At 36.6% G+C, this 15,373-nt stretch overlaps 1 protein-coding gene across 1 annotated transcript in view; it reads left to right on the top strand.

Moving 5' to 3' along the window:
• The window catches only part of LOC121425069 (uncharacterized protein C20orf194-like), a 73,741-nt gene that overhangs the window by 13,023 nt on the left and 45,345 nt on the right, over positions 1–15,373 (top strand). The window contains exon 4 of the mRNA XM_041621029.1: positions 1,031–1,059. Within this exon, the coding sequence (XP_041476963.1) occupies positions 1,031–1,059 (29 nt within the window). The remainder of the gene's footprint in view (positions 1–1,030; positions 1,060–15,373) is intronic.

Here is a 15,373-nt window from a genome sequence, read left to right as displayed (position 1 = left end):
GGCAAGTTTAATTTTTTTTTTCCAGAGCCTTGATGTGTTATCCAGATGTAAAAATTTCTTCACACACTACATACGTTGTATAAGACTGTTTTGCTCACTATGCAAGTAATTTCAGGGAATCGCGGTATCATTCACTCACCATGTACATGTATGTGTCTTCAGATATTTACAATGAAATGAAATTTTTCTCTGAAACTCATTGGCCCGAATTCACAAAGGTGGATTTGGAAACCCACGGTTGAGTCCATGGTTTATGCAGATTTCCTGTATAAATTACGCTTATTTTACCGCTTATGTAAAAAAAAATGTGCAATGATGATGCGCGCTTTTGTCCCAGTGCGCCATATTCATGCCTGTTGCCATGGATATCTACGCTATTTTATTCATGAATCCACCGTTTTGAATTATCTAACCATGTTAACATGGGTCAATTTGGCGCACTGTGACAAAGTTTGCATCAGCATTGGATAATTTTTTATACACATGCCCAATATGTGCTAAATTGAGCATGATTTATACAGGAAATCTGCGTAAACCATGGATTCAACCATGGGTTTTCACTTTTCAAAACCACCTTTGAGAATTTGGGCCATTTTGTCTCGAGTGAATTGAAGGGTAGTTTGGGAATTTTGGTATACCCAGTGAACAGGAACAAGGAGTGAATGCATTATTTTGATACTACAGTGGTGGTGGTTGGTTGTATAAAAAATGCTACAAATATAAAAAAAGAAAATATCCTTCACCAGAAAAATCAGGGGGGGAGGGGATTTACAGGGCACATACCCCCTTTCCACCCCTCCCCCACCCCAGAAATCATGCCTTCAAATTGCAACAATTACGTATTGATCAGAGAGCCTCAAAAGGTCTATTTTTATTAAGTTTCACAACATTCCCAAATTTACCCATTTCTTAGAACTTTTGTTGGTTGAGCCTGTTGCAGTAAAACACTTTTTGTTTTGAACAGTGTTTACTTAAAGAGAATTGAGCATTGTTTTAACATGCAATTATCCTTTCTATAATTGTCTTGTAGTTCTGGTTTCGCAGAGGAAACAATTGATGGTAAGTTTAACAGCCAATATTTTCTCACTTTACACATACTGTACAAATGGTTTAACTAAGGGTGTGTTTATGCTTCCATTGCAAGGACAGAATCAGCGTTTTCAAACGTCGATTCAAAACGCCGATCGTAAACGTGGTTCTGGGAGTGCTGTTTATGCTTACTTTTCAGAGGCAAAATCACGATCTCCAGCTGGCTTCGCAGGAAAGCGAGGTCAAATTGGGCGCGCCTTTTTTTGAAAGTTTTTTTTCCGAGTGTTGTTATGTGGAGATAACATGGAGCAATGCGACTGTATTTGCCCGCGGATTTTCATCTCACCGGAAGCATGTACGAAATGACGTCATTTAAACACGTTTTCAATCGTGGTTCTGTTTATGTACTTCCCCAGAAAGCCTAATTCTGGTCAAACGACGTTTACAAACACACCTTTTTGCGTGTTTACGATCGGCGTTTTGAAACAGCGTTTAAATGAAAGTAAGCATGGACGCAACCGTGTTTTGGACTAATAACGTTTAGAAACGCTGATTGTGGCCTGAAAAGTGGAAGCATAAACACGGCCTTATTCCAATCGAATTTTGAAGCGTTGTTCTGTGTTTATTGAGAAATTGTCTAGGGTTCATTTTCTGAATATAACCCTGGGCAGACATGTACATTAAACAACAGGTTCAGATGAGAAACAAGAAATCCAAGAAACCTTGATAGAATATGAATAGATATTTGTCTACTCTACATGACACTATGATAAGAAAAATCCCTTTACTGTTCTATGGCACCCTATAGATAGCCAATGATTATTTATAAGAGCAGAGGTGTTTTTCAAAAAGATTTAAGTATGACTTAGAGTCGCAATCTGCTTAAATGCCTAGTTTTGTGTGGTATAAAATACATGACCGCATTGGTCACATCATGCCAAGAGGATGCGCACTATTGCGTATTGATCAATAACATTGCGGGTGGTATATGATGTCCGTGTCGCTATTAAAGTGCGTCATGCTTAAATCTTTGTGACCCCCCCTCCCCAGTATAATCTTCATATGTACAGTAGTACCTTCATGTATAGGCCTACCTTTTACAAGTATTTTGGTTTCATCTATATGTACCCAAGTGGTGTTTCATAAAGTTACACTCTAGTTTATGCATGACTTTTCATACACAATTGATGTTTTTGTAATAAAGTACCAACATTTTTCTGTTTTCTGGATCAAATTTTGAGTATTTGTAAACTACATTCAGACCTGTGCGTTTTTACAACAATTTTTGTCTACTACGAAGGTTGATTTCACCCTCAGCTTAATATCGTCGTGAATCTCATTTCGCACCCCAGAACAGACCACCAGGGCCCTGTCTTTTAAAGAGTTGCGATTGATCCAATCAACCACAGCTATGGAAAGCCAGCCAATATACATGTACATGTATAAATTGGTATTCATTCAAAATGTATTGTTAGTGTGTACATATATATTCATCATTGTCGTCCTCATGTATTTATTATTGTGCAAATTTGGGGAAGGAAAAATTATGACAATTATGGATTTCCATACAGATGAGATTGATTGAATCAACTCTTTGTAAGACAGGGCCCAGTTGTGCTTTAAAATGAACAGTTTCATGAAATGACCCCTGCCCCATCTTATAAAGAGTTATAATTGATTGGATCAAACTCAAGTTTATGGAAATCCATCATTGTCATAATTTTTGCTCTAGGAAATTTGCTCATTGTCCTTTGAAAACAAAGGGGAGCATACTGAATTATCACTAAAACAGTGAATATATGAATTAGGGTCATTCATGAAAAAATATTTTGAACAAACATGTATTTTAGATGTTGACGTGGCTGGCTTTCCATAGTTACGATTGATCGGATCAATCAGAACTGTTTGTATGGTACTACCCATGAGAGAATACCCAGTGGGGTATTTTCCATGATGGGCTTGGTGTGAAAGATCCTTACAAACACAAGTTACTTTGTAAATCCCAAAATTACCGTAAGTAACGGTGTATTAACCGCACCCGTGTATTAACTGCACCCCCAACTTTGGACTAAAAAAAAAAATTCTTATCACATTTACATGCATATTTGAGGTACGAAGTAACAAAAACTAAGTTTAAGATTTCAAAGTATCCAAAGAGATTACCGGTATGCGGAAATCTGCTGTTCTTGATCAATTCATCTACAAATGTTAGAAAGAAAGAACGGTCCCGACAATATTGGCCACTTAACACTCACCTCACAGTCACAGTGTACACGTACACACACACAGTACTGCCATTACATTGCAAACTACGATACAGTAGCAGTCATGCCAGTTCATCTTATAAAATTATTATCTGTGTCTTTCCCAGCGTAGGAGGAAGAAACATTCACATTTCTTGCATCACAACCTCACAATCACTTTCAGAAATTTGATGTCTTAGCATTAATTTTGGATACAGGATTACAGGAAGGTTCAAGAAACAAAGGAATTGACATTTTTTTCCAGTTATTTTTATGGCTTCGTGCCGTCTCTCTCGTGCGTGGTTTACATGGTATCTTATGAAAAGCAAACAGGAAGGAAAAAAACAAGCTGGCGCGAAACAGAACTTTGAATAGCACCAGCTTAAGTCGCACTATAACCATATTACAACGCAATCTCTAAGCTCACTCAACTCTCGCTCAGCGGTGCCAAAATATTACCGAGTATGCTTGGCGTCTCTTTTAACTTAGCTAGGGAACTTCACTACTAAAAAATATGTATTTTGACTGCGTTTGTTTTGGACAATATTTAATTAAGATCGTAATAATCGCTTCCCATTACCCGCGGCTCATACCCCTCTAAACGACAGTGCCTGGGCGGCTACGCCCGGCCACTCGATGTGTTGTGAACTGGCAGACATCGTACATGTACGGAAGGGGTTACGGCGGGCTGGCTCAAACCCATCACCGTGTATAAACCGCACCCCCGACTTTTGCTTCTATCCCGCCAAGAAAAAGGTGCGGTTAATACACCGTTACTTACGGTATAAATGGTAAAAGCAGAAAATGAGATTAACAGGTCACTCATATCGGAAAAATGTTGTCATTTCTTTTCTTTTGAAGGATCTCAGTAAGCAGGCCTGATGAATTGTGATCTACCACCACACGGTGAAAAAAAATGACTCATTGATTAAGCCTGTCTCTCTAACAACAAGTTGTTCAAACTTTTTAAACTTTTTTAAACAATAGTTGTTAGAGTGACAGGTGTGTGGTATCTAGCTCCGTGATGACTGATGGGGGCTATAGTGTGTTATGTCTCAATTGTTTTCAAATACTGTAATAGGGAGGGGGGGTTCAAGATTGTTTAGGATCAGTCTCATTTGGTATTTTGTTTATTATTGTAAAAAAGTGTTCCTTTTATATCAATGTAACTCTTTGTTTGGTCATTTGTTAAAAAACGTCGTTGATTGTGATCCTTTGTTTGGATATGGAATTGATATCATGTAATTGAAACTTGATGCCAATAAGGGGGGGAGGCAGTGGTAGCCTGCACAGTGATGTAGGCTGTAGTTTGTTACGCACTTTATACATGTATACCCCTTTCATAAACCTATCCTCCAATTAGCCGCCTAAGAGTAATGCGGATAATTCAATAAAAATTGCGTTCATAAACTCCGAAAATAAGCCGCATTATTTTTACGAGCGCCCGTCCTGAAAAAGGCGGATAATCGCCATGACAACTGGACACGCCCCCTCCGATGCGGTTGTGTTGGAAAAGGGTGACCTTGTGACCGCACCATGGCAATTATCCGCATTATTTGGAAATGCGTTCATAAACTCAAAATCTTGTCCCGATGCTGCTATTATGCGGATAATAGCAGCATCAAAATAATGCGGATAACTCTTGTCCTCCTCCAATTTTACGACCAAATTATGCTGCTATTAGCCACATAATTGGGTTTATGAAAGGGGTATTAGATATTTCTATCCTTTGGTTCAAATGATACCGGGGGATACAAGATCACCTATTGATTTTGACTGATGGTCCATTGATATCTGTAAAGGAGGGGGTCCAGGGGGGCGGGGAATCCATGGTAGTGATGTACAGTGAAGTTCATATATGCCTTCATCAAACAGCAGGAGGGGCTATCCAAGATCACTTTGCATAGGCCTAATGTGTTTTTTATCCATGGGTTCCAGTAATTGGGGGGGGGGGTAGCCAGGGCAGTAATGTTTTGTCTTTAATGCCTCGATTGGTTCAAATAGGGTGGGGTGGGTTCCAAGAGTGCCCAGTCTAATAGCATTTGATCTGTTCCATTGATTCTAATACCAGACCTTGGGATCAACCACCTCCATCAATACCATATGGAATGCACACACCATTTAATCATCTTTCAATCGTACTCGTACATGATATATCTCCATCTCTGCCGTCCTTAACCTTGCTACATGTACAAGTAATAATTTCTCAACATGCTTGGCTGATACTTGCCCTCTAATGACAGCCTGATAGCATCAGTGAATGACCTATCCTGAACCGCTAGTTGGGCCTTTGTCTCAATGTGGTGTTCAGACGATGGATTTACACTACATGGAGATGTATGAGTAACGGTTGGAATAGGATTTTCGTCTGAACTGAAGTTGATTATATTGCATCAACTTACCATGAATTGAAATCCTCATGTTTAACAGGCAATCAAATTATATTACATATCTATGTACCATAGGCCTAAGAATTCACTCAAGTCAGTTCGCCTGGTTGCTTTCCACATTCTCTTATTTCTTAATTTCTGCTACATATCAAAACACTATCTATTTGGAAGTTGGATAACTAAAAATGTGCTGTATGCACACCTACATGTAAAACAGTTAAGAATCCTAGCAAATACACACAGCTGGGTCATGATCATTGTTGTTATCTTGGGTTTTAAGGCGCGTACCATTCAGATATGAATTTTAACGCCAATCCAAGACTATTAGGGTAGTCTAATTTCCAGTCATTTTGAAGTGCAGGCTGTGCTTGGGCAAGGTTTGATGGCTGAAAATTATAAAAATCAATCAAAATTGTTGTAATGATTGAAAAAATATGTGAAGTGAATGCTGATGAAAAAAAAATTGTTGTTAATACTTTATGCATTTGGGCCCCATCACATCATCTATCACTCTGATATGTGCCCTGTTACAATTCAGTTTAGTTTCACACATCAAATGCTTGATAGATGATGGCAAATCATGTGAAATTTATGTTCATTTTAAATGGGAGCTTAAAGGAGAATGAAACCTTTGGAACAAGATAGCTTGTGTGAAAACAGAAAAATCAAAGAAACAGATCAACCAAAGTTTGAGAAAAATCGGACAAATAATGAGAAAGTTATGAGCATTTGAATATTGCGATCACTAATGCTATGGAGATCCTCAAATTGGCAATGCGACAAAGATGTGTGATGTCACTTGTAAACAACTCTCCCCATTACTTTAGTACATATTTCACTTTAAAATTACCTCTTTTATCACATCTATCAGTAGACCATGTGTTCTTTCTCTAGGAGGGCATGTAATACAGATTTTTAAAGAACACATCATGGATAAAGAGTTTGTATCACCATGAGAAAAAGCAGAAAGAGACATTTTGAGGGTAATTTATAATCCATCAAAGGGAAAGTTGTTCACACGTGACATCACACAACCTTGTCGCATTGCCCATGGGAGGATCTCCATAGCATTAGTGATTGAAATATTGAAATGCATAGCTTTCTCATTATTTGTCAGATTTTTCTCAAATTTTCTTTGTTCTTAATCTTCGATTTTTCTGTTTCGACACAAGCCTACTTATTCCAAAGGTTCCATTCCCCTTTAATGAAAAAAAAAATCAGAATTCTATTTTACTTCATAGTTGGGATCCTTGATGTAATCATGTATATAGATGTCTAATATTACAGTCTAGTGATTTCACACGTGAAATGATTGGAGGGTATCCATTAAGCGCAGTCAAACCAAGGATTGTCTCTGTTGATGCTAAAGGGATTGGAGGAACTCCTACATGTACACGTACCTCAGATCAAGTTGATTGAAACACCCCCCCCCCAAAATCCTCAAAGTTAAAGTATAAAAACACATGATATTTTGGCATTTTTCATGATAAGCTTTGAAAGCTTAATTGTTGTCCATTTTATATTTAATTCAATTCTTTATTTCATTTCCATTCAAAACATAATACAAAATAATATAAATCATGATACAAAATAATGTAAATGTGGAATTGTTGATGAAATATGTTGCTTATTAAACAGAGGTGTGGTTTAATGTAAGTATTGTTACCTGTACAGGTATTTCAACTGACTTCTTATTTAAGAAAACAGCTGCATGCAGCAAAAAAAATACATAATACTATTGTTTAAATTTTTTGTGGAGCTTCTTTTCACAACTTTCATGTAATGCCAATATCTGTAACATTTGATGAGCTTTAACATTGCTGGGAATTGGGATTTTCCATTACCACTTTTGAGCATATCAGAGGCGAAATCACCCGAGCCCTTGTAATTTTTTTGCCGTGGCTGCACGTCAAAAAGCATTACTAGACTGAAAATTTTAGGGGGATTCCGCAGAAATGTCTTTTGTTATTCAGGGTGAGTAGATTTTTGGTCAGCCAAAATGAAATTTGGACCACCAAAATCCTGTTCTTGAATGTGAAATGGGTACTGCATGTAGAGATTGAAATATGGAGCCGATATAAAAGAGAGAAGATGCCTCATTATGCTCAGAAATCGGGGAGATAAATTGGCCGTGTTGATGGTCTCATTTCGCTGTGCCAAATGGGAGAAGGACAGTCCAACTAGAGCGAGGGTGTGGATGAGGTCCTTCACCTGTAAAATAACTCATGGTCTGCGGGGCGATTGTAGAGGCTGATGCACTCTTGGGGTTGGCTTCTGATTTCTCCGGGGACCCATCCACAATTAGAGAAAGAAACATGCCACAACCTGAGATAATCATTACGCCAAGCTTGAGTACTTACCACCATCGGAGGTGTTCACACAGAGGCGTGATTCATCATTTCTAATCATTTTTTTTTATATTTGCTTCAAGTATGTATGTTTTGTCTGTAGTTCTGGATATTGGTAAAAAATTGTTATAAAAGATCTGTCATGTGATAACAAGGGTTCAAACCTTGGTCATATCCATGTACTATCATAATAATTAAAATCATGATAATCATCATTGTTATTGTCATATCATCATGATTATCATCAACATTGTTATCACTATCATCATTGTTGTCATAATCAACAATTCACCATCCTCATCATCATCCTCATCATAGTCATCATCATCATCATTACCATCATCATTACCATCATCATCATTATCTTCATCATCTTCATCATATCATCATCATTGTCACCATCATAGTCATCATAATCATTGTCACCATCGTAATATCATTAGCATCATCATTCATGTAATTATAAAAAAAGAATGCTATCACAAATAATCTGTTCATATCTAATTTAGATGTAGAATTTGTAATAAAGAATTCTTTAGATTCAGACTCTGATCTTCATTGAATTGGGCTGAGGTGCTCACATTTAGAATTTATCCACCTTATTTTACGTTGTTTTCAGTTTTCTGTAGTAGTAGTGAATGAAATCTTGTTTTTTGTGTTGGGCTATATTTTCATACCCCCGCCAAACAAAGTTTGAAGGGGTTAGGAATCAGTGTATGATCGGGCAGTTGGTCAGTTAGGCAATTTGGTCATTGCAAATCTTGCGGATCAAAGTACATGTACTTCCTCAGTTTTAACCAATTCTCACAAAATTTTGCAAACATAATGGTGTTGGAGGCAAGATTTGCAAAACACATTTTTCATATGTGTTGGAAATGCAGTCGCCATGGTAACAATATTATAGAAAAAAATAAGGTAGAAATCTTGCAGTTGAATTATTCTCCTACTAGTAGGAGAAGTTGAAAAGAGAATATGACTATTATGTACATATATGGCAGTGAGTCCAAACTTTGCACATGTCCATACTTCGCGGATAGTCATTATCTAAAAAACTAGCCAATATCTTTAAAATCTGACATCATCAACGTGAAAAGCGACCTAAAGTTACCCTTCGGTGAAAGTTTCTTTCGGATGAGGTCAGTATTCATGAAAATATTGGCAAAAGATCAGCAAATTTGTCACCACTAGCGCCCGTTTTGAAGAAATCAACAAGCATCACGATATCACCATTTTGCAAGCAGAAATCATCAAAAATGTGAGTTAAATGTTGTACTAACTGATTCTATAGCATTTTGTCATCAATCTGTTATGACTTTTTTACTTTTTGAGCTTGAGTTTTTGTTTAAATCTCCACAAAAGCTTTGGTGCACGAAGTTAGGTCACACTTTTTCTGAACAGTTTTCCAGCACAGCCGCATTTTGAGATTGCGATACCGGCGAAACCCTTGACCTACTTTACATTTTCATCCATGATTTTATAGTTTAGGACCTTGCCGTCATTGTGGTAACTATTTCTGGAATTGGTTTTGTAGAAATTGAATATTTTGTGAAAAAAATTAAGCCTGATGAAAATTTTTGAAAAGTGCGCGAAGTTTGGACACCCCATCATATAAGTGAGTGAGTGTAGGGTTTTCCAAAACAAATTACTACTACCATCCAGATCTAGACTAACTACAACTATGCCTACATTATACTGTAATCAAAGGACTTAGAGAGAGTGGTCAATTGATTTTATTATTCCCTTGTGTGATGACCGGTCATTAGAAAGTGCTAACGACCAGTCATTAGCATTTTCTGATGTAAACTTATACTGTTATTTCATCTGGGTTTCAATATTTGTTTCAAGCAGTGATTTGTTTCAAGGCATTGATTGATGCTATTTGAGAGTTTTATGATGGATAGACCCTTTTGTAAGTAAGGCGATGATCTACTTGCATGTATAATCTCATCAGAATTAGAGCATGTTAAGCATCAGCCCATAAAATACAGGTCATAACCAAAGATTGAGGCTGGACAGGTGACTAGACATTAAAATTCCCCCAGGGTATGATGATTAGTCATTAGAAAGTGTTAACGACCAGTCATTAGTATTTTCTGATGACTGGCTAGTTAATGGAAATATTTTGTCAGTTGACCCAAGATCTATATTTGATGTGTGATTTATAAGTTTGTAAACTGTAGAAATTCTAATCCATGAGACAATAGTTCTTGCTATCATTTTAGCGGCTTTCATAGATCTTTAAGAACATTTGGGATGAAAATTTGAAGCAAATGCCATCATTACATTGGACCTTTATATTGAATCGTAAATTTTAGATTTTATGAATTACAGTAAATTATGCTTAATTTATTTCATTATGTAAATGTATTTTGAGAAAAAGGACCAATGATAAATGCATGCCTGAATTCGTCACAGGATGTTTACTTCATGTTGGTTGCTGTAGTTTGAGTCCACTGTTCAAATAAATTGGAAAAAAGAGAGGGCTTCTTAATAAATTCATTAAAAGGCCAAGCCCTCCTAAAAGGAGTTGAGTTGAATATGGTATGGTGGAATTAAGGTGCCACGCACGTAAAACATTCCCCATACAGGACTTGTGTTTTAAAATAGCACTTTTAAAAATATCAGTAGAAATGAACGTGAAATTAGAGGGTTGAATGTTTACTACCATTGGATAGGATATGTATCTAGTATCTGACATATCTGACTAGAAAAGGGTATTGTGGCCAGCTCATTTTTAAAATAATTTGCCATTTATGAAGATGACTATGACAGGATCAAATTATCAACTGAAACAGTAAAATAGCCCTCATTCTTCCACCAGTCAAAAATAGTTCTTAAGTCATTGATATACTGTATCTTACTAATTTGGGCAAAGGGAATTCAGTAGTTATTATTTCTAGAATCAGTGTTAGATTTTCAATCATATTCATACACTTTTGTCAATCAGCAATATCAAAATGAAAAAATAATGAATGGGTTGGGTAGAATGAATGTCTTTAACCTTCCTGTTTATTATTAGGCTCATGGCACCTCCAAGCAGAAGTGGACATTTTCCAAAAATTTATATTGGCTCTATTTCAAATGTGGATCAAAATTTTCTATCTAAAATCATATGGAATTTCATAAATACAAAAGGGCAACATAATTAGCCACAAAAAGTTTTTCTTACGCTCCTCCTTATAGGAGAATCTGAACCATTTAAAAATATATACATGTGACTACATATATATATATTTTTTTTACTTAATTTCAATTTATCTGAAAACTATTGTTTGTTTTGTAAAATTTTCTTTTGGATAAGCTGAAGGGCATCACTTTACATCATATGAAAGAAAATTTTCAAATATAAGTTCCGGGAAGGGATATAGAATGTCAAATTTGTGGTGCCGGACTATTATGTGATGTGACCGATCTAAGAAAGAAACTTGGAGTTGCTTCCCAAATTTAAATGTCTTATTTGAAACTTCTATATGTAAGTCATGTTTTGCACATATGGAAATTGGTAAATGTGCTTTGATTTGAAAGAACTATTAAAAAGTAATCAGTCACTTTTTGCCATGTCCTTTTTGTGTACATGTACATGTAAAAATGCGACTGACTGATTTTTGCGACGTCATGGCATCCATAATCATTGGCGGCGGAAGCCAAAAAATTTTCCGGGGGGGTCCACCAGAAATTTTGGGATGGACACAGGTGAAAAATTTGACGAGCAAAAAAAATAAAAAAAGGTCATCAACCTAAATTTTAGGGGGGGACCACAAACATTTTAGCGGGGGTCCACGTGAATTTAGGGGGGGACGTAGGAAACAAAATTGACAAGCCCCCCCCTGCTTCTGCCGCCTACATGTATGTCCATAATGTACAGCATACAAACTTTGTGTATGTATTGTTTTAAACAGTGTATATGTCAAGATAAATTGGCAATATAAACTTGAGAGAAAGACTCCCCCCCTTTAAAATCTGACAGCACCAAGTATTAGAATCGATATGTAAAAGTGTAATGCGAATTACTGTGGAATCGCCCAAAAAGTATTTGTTGAAATTCACATCGAATTCGCATGCCAAAGTTTATATTAACATTCTTGAAAGTGTTTGCTTCATTTCTCAAAACATTTAAAATGCATCACATTGCATCATAGATGAAAATTAGGGTTGTGATGATTTCACTATACTGTTGCTTCCTTTTTAAAAATCGTATTATAAACTTGACGGTGTACACACTCTACTTTTAACATCTAGAAGTGCCATTGTTGATTTAGGGAAAGTGTTCAAAATGAGCTTTTATTATAATTTCTTGAATATACGCTTTCAGATCATGTGGAAACACTCCCTGCAATTCAAATCAATATGTCAAGTATGATTGATGAAGCACGTTATCAGTATCATAACATAATATTAAACCCAATATTGTGCCCTAAATAGCGGGAATCAATCATCTCTATGACTCTCACATTGTACATACATTTACATTGCATGTAAAAATTCAAGGATCGATGACTTATGTTCTACTGAATGTATGAATACAATACATGTACATGTGTTTGGAATTGATTCTAATTAGTTGGATTTTTTTTTCATCTGAAAGATGAAGAAGTTGAATACAATGAAAGGAGGTTTTAACAGATTTGTGCTGGAACTGCTAAAATTCTCTCTATCGTGCTTTCAAAAACAAAGCAAGCCCTTTTGATTACAAGATCAAAAGTTTGTCTAATAAATTAATACTTAGCTGAAAGCATTGACTGTTTTATTGACTTGGCATGCTTTTCGAATGAAGTGTACTTGAAAGAGGATTTATTGTAAAATGACTCTCGTATAGGGTTGATTAAACTTTGTTGAATGCTTTGGATAGTATAAAAAAAAATTCATTAATTTTTCTTTGTGAAACAATTCCATTTCCACATGGTTATGAAATGAGAGTAAAAGTAATTTCGTAAAGATAAATTCCAGTTGTGGTAACAATCTCAAAATGACTTTTTACAGAATCCAATATAATGACCACCCCAGTGTCTGTTTATATGAATAAAAAAATATGTGCCGAAGGATTCTGAAAGAAATTGCTGAGAAATAAGCAAAATGAGCGCTGATTCGGGCACTTCGGTCTGGTCTTTATTCCAGCAATATAATATACACTGTCCCACGTGTGCCTATCTGTGTTGGCGAACTTCAGTGCGATTGTTTTTCAGCTTATATTTTATGATTTTACCAAGTTCAGTTTATGTAACTGTACCATATCTAGATCAACGATTATATAGTAACACTTAACCTTGGTTTTAAAGTCTTTCTCACGAAATCAGTGGTTTACTGCAACTACTGTCATTTAGCTTTAAGTGCTTATTTCCACTCTGCAGATTGCATTAGGTGCTAAACTCTTGAATACACTGTAATATGTCTCCAATTTTTGTAGAAATTAGAGTTGAGTGCACTCATAAAATGATATTTCATGTATACTTTCAATGCAATCTTTTGTTCAAGGAATTTAGAATTTCTTGTAGTTTGCTTATGTATGCCCCTGGCAATTTCCACTTGATTTGAAAGAAAGTGTCTGCTGAACAAACTCTCTGATAGTCAAGATTTTATTGTTTTCCTCGAGAGTACATTTTACATAGTAATGGATCCTTTGAGAGCCAAATTCAAAATTTGTAATTGAAATATGCAGTTTTTGCACAAATGCACAAGTGTTCCCCCCCCATTCGAAAGCCACAGCATATATTTTTGTCTCACCTGCATAGCAGAGTGAGACTACAGGCGCCGCTTTTCCTACGGCGGTGGCGACTTAGAGAATATATGGACCTAGTTCATGAAATTTATACAAAAGGTTAATCAAGTATCACTGAACATCCTGCATGAGTTTCACGTCACATGACCAAGGTCAAAGGTCATTTAGCATGACGAAAAACTTCCATGTGAGAACACTATACCCCAGTTCCCCTTCTCATCAATTCTCTTCTCCAGCCGTAACTGCCTCAAGAAAGCAATTTAAGTATCAAAACACCTGTTTCTTGACGTTGGTCCGAAGATAAAACAACCTGGCATACAGTCACAGCAGGGGGCCACACACGATGGGATGCATGCGCAGCGCTGAGTGCGGTCCCAGTAAGCATGCCGTCATTTTTATTCGATTACTTTCCTTATTCCGAGGTCGATTTTCTTCGTTCGAAATTGAAAATGGACTAACATTGGGTTACTGAATACAATATGCCTTTGAATACGTGATTAAATATGGAATACAATAATTTCATTCCGAAGGCCCTACTACAGGCAGAGAAGTCTTACGTAATAGCGCAGCTGTTGTTTATCTTTTCATCCTTTGCTCAACGCTCATATACTGGCCTGTGGGTGTGAAATTGAGACAGTGGGGATTACCCTTGGATTACTTGGCCAAACGCGGTTGATAACGGCTTGGAAATTAGTTTTAGGAGATCCAAATGGAAAATGGGGAACAACACCGCAGTTCGGATTGCGAACTGCGGTATTGTTTCAAAGGGAAGTTTGACGTATTGGGGTCAATGAACTTTGGCCGAATTGGGGGTATCTGTTGAATTACCATCATAACTTTGAAAGTGTGTTGGTCTAGTTCATAAAACTTGGACATAAGAGTAATCAAGTATCACTGAACATCCTGTGCACATTTAGGTCACATGACCAAGGTCAAAGGTCAATGATCTTTGGCCATAATGGGGGTATCTGTTGAATTACCATCATAACTTTGAAAGTTGATGGATCTGACTTGTGAAACTTGGACATAAGAGTAATCAACTATCACTGAACATCCTGTGCGAGTTTCAGGTCACATGATCAATGTCTAAGGTCATGTAAGGTCATTGAACTTTGGCCAATATGTTGGGGGTATTTGTTGAATTACCATCATATCTCTGTAAGTGTATTGGTCTAGTTCATAAAACGTGGAAATAAGAGTAACCAAGTATCACTGAACATCTTGTGCGAGTTATAATAGTTTTCAAAATCAGCACTGCTTCTATATTGAATCGCGTGATGCAGGTGAGACCACCAGAGGCATTCCACTTGTTGATGGGAATATGTCATTAATACACAAGTGAGGACCTTTTTTTTTGCTTGTCAAATTTTAAAAAATGTGCTCCCCCTTTTGGAAAATCCTGGATCCGCCCCTGCATTTTAACATGGTATGTACATGTTGCGTTGAAATTAATTAATTTTGACCTGTATATTTATTACCTGCATGTGCATGGGTAATGAGCTAAATGTGCCCCGTGCAATTAATTTTGATAAATAATAATGTGTATAGATAATTGTCCCCATTTATTGAATATAGGCTTGTCTGCAAACGAGGCACATTCTCCATTCCCTGAGGTACATTCCTGTATTGCTCACATATTGTGATACA

Source organism: Lytechinus variegatus, chromosome 12, assembly GCF_018143015.1.
Source record: "Lytechinus variegatus isolate NC3 chromosome 12, Lvar_3.0, whole genome shotgun sequence".
NCBI classification, from domain to species: Eukaryota; Metazoa; Echinodermata; class Echinoidea; order Temnopleuroida; family Toxopneustidae; genus Lytechinus; species Lytechinus variegatus.
Note: the sequence above shows the minus strand (reverse complement) of the source record. Positions and strands in the feature narration are given on the sequence as shown.